At 51.0% G+C, this 5263-nt stretch overlaps 1 protein-coding gene across 1 annotated transcript; it reads right to left on the reverse strand.

The window, feature by feature from the left end:
* Window positions 1–2870: 2870 nt before the first annotated feature.
* Window positions 2871–4614, reverse strand: LOC125520192 (F-box protein AFR). Its single transcript, XM_048685033.2, has one exon. It carries the CDS (start codon window positions 4597–4599, stop codon window positions 3244–3246), a length of 1356 nt encoding a protein of 451 aa, XP_048540990.2. The 5' UTR covers window positions 4600–4614; the 3' UTR covers window positions 2871–3243.
* Between the last annotated feature and the right edge of the window lie 649 nt (window positions 4615–5263).

The following is a 5263-nucleotide window of genomic DNA, read 5'->3' on the forward strand; positions in this document are numbered from 1 at the left end:
ATGTTATGTAGCATAAAAACTGCCAAGTATGCCATCGTAAAAACAGAAAAGTTTGCTACGGTATGTTAAGATAAAATTTCCAAGGCATGCTCAAATAATTTACCGTGGTACTTCAATTTCTTTTCTGCCGTAGTTTGTTCAAAAATAATAATGTTGTGCACAATAAAATTGCCATGGTTCAAAAATAATTTACTAAAAAAGAAATTGACATGGTAAGCTCAAAAATGAAAAATGGTGTGGTACGTACAAATAAATTTTCCATGGTACAAAAATAAAATTTCCACGATAGAAGTAAGAAAAAGGAATTTTTCATGGTACAAAAAAAAATTAAATTTGCCATGTGAATCTATTCTGAAAATGGATTTCTAAATTTTTCTATTTGATTTAAAAAAATTGCCATGTATTTTGTGAGAAACTTTTCTCTTTATTTTGCCATGGACCAGTAACAAGCTAAGAAAATTGCCACGTTATCTATAATAACATGGCAAACATTGTATAGTACTTGAAAGGATATACAATGTGCACATCATATGAAAATTATATAAATTCGCCATAATTAGAAAAAATGCTACGAATTTGCCCATGTGAGAAGTAATACAAATTATTGTTGCCATGTTACAAAGAATAAATTTCCATGCTACAAACATAAATTTCCACTCATAAAAGTAAGAAAAAGAATTTGCCAGTGTATAAAAAAATTCCATGTGATTTTACTCTAAAAAAAGGGTTTCTTAATTTTTGCCATGTGATTTTGCAAAAACATTGTCATGTCACCTTAAAAATTGGCCATGCTTTTTGTGAGAACATTTTCTCTTTAATTTTCTGTGGAAGAAATAACAAGTTCAGAAAATTGTCAAGAATATATACATTTGCCCTATGGCAAGTTTAAAAATCCATAGGTATGGCATGTAGACATTCCCGAAGATTTATACAGTTTGCCATGTTTTGAAAGCAAAATGTTTTGAATTTGCCATGTGACCATATATGAATTTGCCATGTTATGAACATTCTTAGCGATTTTTTTTGCAATTATCCACGGCAATATATAATCCTATCCAAATCCTGGAAAAATTTCCATGGGTGAAAACCTAAATATACCATGGCAAATGTGCCATGTTTTGAAAAAAAAACTAGGAAGTTCTGAATTTTATATGTGACCATTGGAAACATTTTACAGATATACTATGTTTCCATGTTTATAAGGTGCACACAAATTCCGACTTGCCATATGGTGATATGAAAAGGGCATAAAAAGTATCAGCTAATGAATACAAATTTGCCATGCATTTCTATTTGCAAGATGGAGCAAGTGCATCAAATATATTATTATTACATGCCCATTTTCTGCAACACCTCAAAAAATGTGTGAAAAAACTAATGCTTAGATATTATTATTATTACTATTATTATTATTATTATTATTATTACAAATGGTCATAAGAAGTAAAAAAAAGCATTCTAAACATAATGTTGCAAGTTACATTGAGGAATCTGCAGCACTGAATGGCCACTGCCGCCGCCAGAGCAAGTCGCCGAGGCGCCGCTATCGCCTCTTGCCCACGGAAGCCGGGTTGACTTAATTGACGACAAATGGGAAGTTTCCGTGCGCGTAAGGACTAGCGCGCCAGAATCGCCCATCGTCGTCATTGGACCCTTGAATCGACCCGAAGCAACTGGCATCATATTCTCGCCGTCGCACACACGCACGATGAATAGCCCTATTATGCACTGTTTCTAAGAGATGATAGAAATGTACGCTGAAGTGTTGTCGTCTGCATCTTGATGAATGGACTCAAGGAGGATCGAAGTCCGGAAGATTGGCTCGAAGAAGACGAAGCATGAATAAAGACACCATATCGACTCCAATCCAGCGCTTCAAACAAGGTCCGCGCGGAAAATTAGTGTAGGAAATAAAACGCTCTAAGGCCTCCTTTGGTTTGTAGGAATTTTATAGGATAGGATTTGCAAAGGAAAAAAAAATTGAAGCCATTTGGTTTGTAGGAATGGATTCCTATTCCTATGTAGGATATGAGGCAATCCTTCACATTTTAGAGGAATAAAAACATTAGCTAAGACTCAATGAAAAAAAATTCTATTCGATGCATCAAATGACATCTCTTTCTTTATATGCTTGTCATCTTACTTCTTATAATTTTTCTATCCTACGAACCAAAAAGGCCTAAAACTTTTACAAGAGGAGTGGAATCAAAGTCCATTTGTGCAGTAGTACCACCGGGCTAGGACCCTAGCGGGCTACCACCACCACCCACGCGACGCCGCCATTATGCGTCCCCCATCCCGCGCCCTCCCACTAGGCGCGGTCCGGGCCACAGACGTCGCCGTCGCGCCATGATTAGCGCCCCCTCCCCCCATTAGAATTGGAAGGAAAAAGAAGCCACTCGCGTCGATGGGGCCAGGAGGAAAAGAGGAGATACCAATCCGTCCCACCCCGTGGTGTTGGGTCGAGAGCGAGACCGTCGAGGCCGCTCCGCCAGCCCCGTCCAGATCGCAGATCCGCCCCCAATCCCCGTCCCATCCCCTGCTTTTCCCGCACCAGCACCACCAACAATGGTCCACCGTCGACTCGTTTCCGTGCTTTGCTTAGCAAGCCACCGACCACCCGCGGCTCTTGATCGATCGACCGTCGGTTGGCCATCATGCGCGCCTGCTAAATATGACAACCCGGGCCGACGGGCGACGGGACGGCGGGGAATATGTATTCCGAGAGCGCCCTGGGAGTGATAATCTGGGGCATTCTTTCTTCTTTCTCGCTTTGCCCGTCGTCCGGACATACTATGCCGTTGACGTCGAGCTCACTCCACGCCGTCGCTCCAAGTACGAAACGCAACGCAAGGGGAAAAATGCTCTGATAAAGCGGGAAATAAAGCCTGGTGGACTGCTACGAGCCATTGCTGCAGGTGTAATCATTTTGCCCTTTACACGCACGCAAGCTTCCTCCCCTGCTCTGCTCTGCTCTGCTCAGCAGGCATAAAGGGCGCGCTCGGATGCTCTCGCACCGGTGGCTGACGCGCGGGCCCCGCATGGCAGGCCTCGCCGCCCGCCCGTGCGCTCGGCTGGCTAGTAGAGTACTAGTAACAGTAGCTGCCCGACCGCTGCGGCGTCAGCAGTGAGCTACTGGCTCGGCGATGACGGAGGCGCTGGTGGCTGACGTGCGGGCCCAGGGTCGGGTCTCCTTTCCCTTTCCCCCGCCGGTGCCTGGCGCCGACGAGCTTGGTTGGCGGCTCAGGCGTAGAGGACCTGCGCGTTGCACGGCGCCAGCCCGACGAACTCCTCGGGGCCCTTGACGACCTCCCACTCCACCCGCTCCTCCTCCGTGCCGGCGCCGTGGTTGGCGGCGGACACGACGGTGCCGACGGCGACGTCGAGGCCCGCGCCGACCACGTAGATCCTGCGCCGGCCGCCGCCGACCTCCTCCAGCTGGCCCGCCACGACGTGCGGCCGCCGCACCTCCTGCGGCACCCCGCCGCCGGCCACCATCCGCCACTCGTCCCGCGGCTCGTCGTACCGCTTCAGCCGCCACTCGCCGTACTCGGCCACGATGTACATCCGGCCGCCCGACACGGCGCAGGAGCCCGTCCACCCCTCCCGCATCCCGCGCGCCATGTCGGACCACGCGTCCGCCGCCGCGTCGTACACCGCGCCCCGCGGCGCGCGCTCGAACGGCCACGCCCACCCCTCCGTCACGTACAGCTTGCCGCCCGCCGCCGCCGCGTCGTACCTCGCCACGGCCGCGCCGCCACGGGGAGCCGCGGGCGACCAGCGACCGGCCTCTGGGTCGAACACCTCCGCCTCGCCGTCCTCGCCGGCCACCACCACGCGCCCGCCCACCTCGCCGGCCGCCATGTAGCCCCTCGCCGTCCTCATGCCGCCCACCTGCCCCCACCCGTTGGTCGCCGCGCTGTAGACGGCCACGCTGCTCACGGCCTTGTCGCCGCCCTCCTCCACGCCGCCGATCACGTAGATCTCGCCGCGCGCGGGGAGGCCCACGACGGCGAACGAGCCGGCCGCGGCGCCGCAGGGGACCGGGGGCAGCAGCAGCCAGCGGCGGGAGAAGGGGTCGAGCGCCTGGCACTGGAGGCGGCGCGAGACGGGGTCGAAGGCGAAGGCGAAGAGGAACGGCAGCGAGAGCGAGACCGTCGCCGCCGGCGGGGCCGAGCCCTTGGTCTTGGCGGCGGCCCCCGGCGCGTCGGTGAGGAACCGGTTCCAGTTGGAGGAGACGGTGCGGAACAGGCGGTGGTAGAGGAAGGGGAGGTGGAGGAGGCACTTCTCGGCCACCTCCTCCGGCAGGCCGGGGATGAGCTCCATCGCCCCCTCCTCCTCCCTCGCCTCCTCGCCGCCCGCGCCCAGCACCTGCTGCTTGCACGCCGACGAGAAGCTCATCGCACCTGCTGCCGGACGGCGTTCTTGCCGCGGTTTTGGGATGGAACTCTGCTGGGCGGGGCGGGGTAGCGTTGCTCTGAGCTTTGCTCTGGTCGGAATGGAGGATTGTGGGGGAGGGAGGGGAGCGGTGCGCAATTTATAGAGGTGTGCGAGTGGGAAGCGGGTGGGCGCACTGGCGCTGGCTGGCTTTTTTGCCATTGCGCTCGGGCGGGCCTGTGGCGCTGCCTGTCAGAGCTTCGGATCTGGCAATGCGATACGGAGCGTTCTGGCCGTCGGATCCTTTTTTCAGCGCTCAGATCTGGACTCTGGAGTGCTATGCACACAGCTCTGGGCGGAGGAGCACCCAAAACCGCACATACAGCCTTCTTGGGGACGCTTATCCAATTGACCTTTCTTTATGCTTACAAGGCCTCTTTATTTTTCTCGTGAAATTACGGGATCGAAGATGTTTGTCCATTGGCCTTTCGTTCTGCATACAAGGCCACTTTGTTTTCCCAGTGAAATTAGGGGATAGATGATGCTTATCCAATTGGCTTTTCGTTTCTGCTTACATGGCCACTTTGTTTTTCTTGTGAAATTGTGGGAACGATGATGCTTATCCAATTGACCTTTCGTTTTTGCATACAATGCCACTTTGTTTTTCTTGTGAAATTGTGGGATCAATGATGCTTATCCAATTGACCTTTTGTTTCTGCATACGAGGCCACTTTGTTTTTCCTGTGAAATTGCGACATATAATTTGGTTTAACAGAACATGGGTTACATGTCATTAAAAATATATCAAACAAAATTTCTTTGAATGACATATAGCTCACATTTTTTGGGAAAAATTAACGATCAAATTTACACACAGAAAGAATGA

The sequence above is a fragment of the Triticum urartu genome, chromosome 7A (assembly GCF_056163025.1).
Source record: "Triticum urartu cultivar PI428250 chromosome 7A, HENAU_Tu73, whole genome shotgun sequence".
In the NCBI taxonomy this organism is placed as follows: domain Eukaryota; kingdom Viridiplantae; phylum Streptophyta; class Magnoliopsida; order Poales; family Poaceae; genus Triticum; species Triticum urartu.

Coding starts and splice junctions, on each gene's coding strand:
- LOC125520192 (XM_048685033.2), bottom strand. CDS start 4,599: ATGGCAAAAAAGCCAGCCAGCGCCAGTGCGCCCACCCGCTTCCCACTC.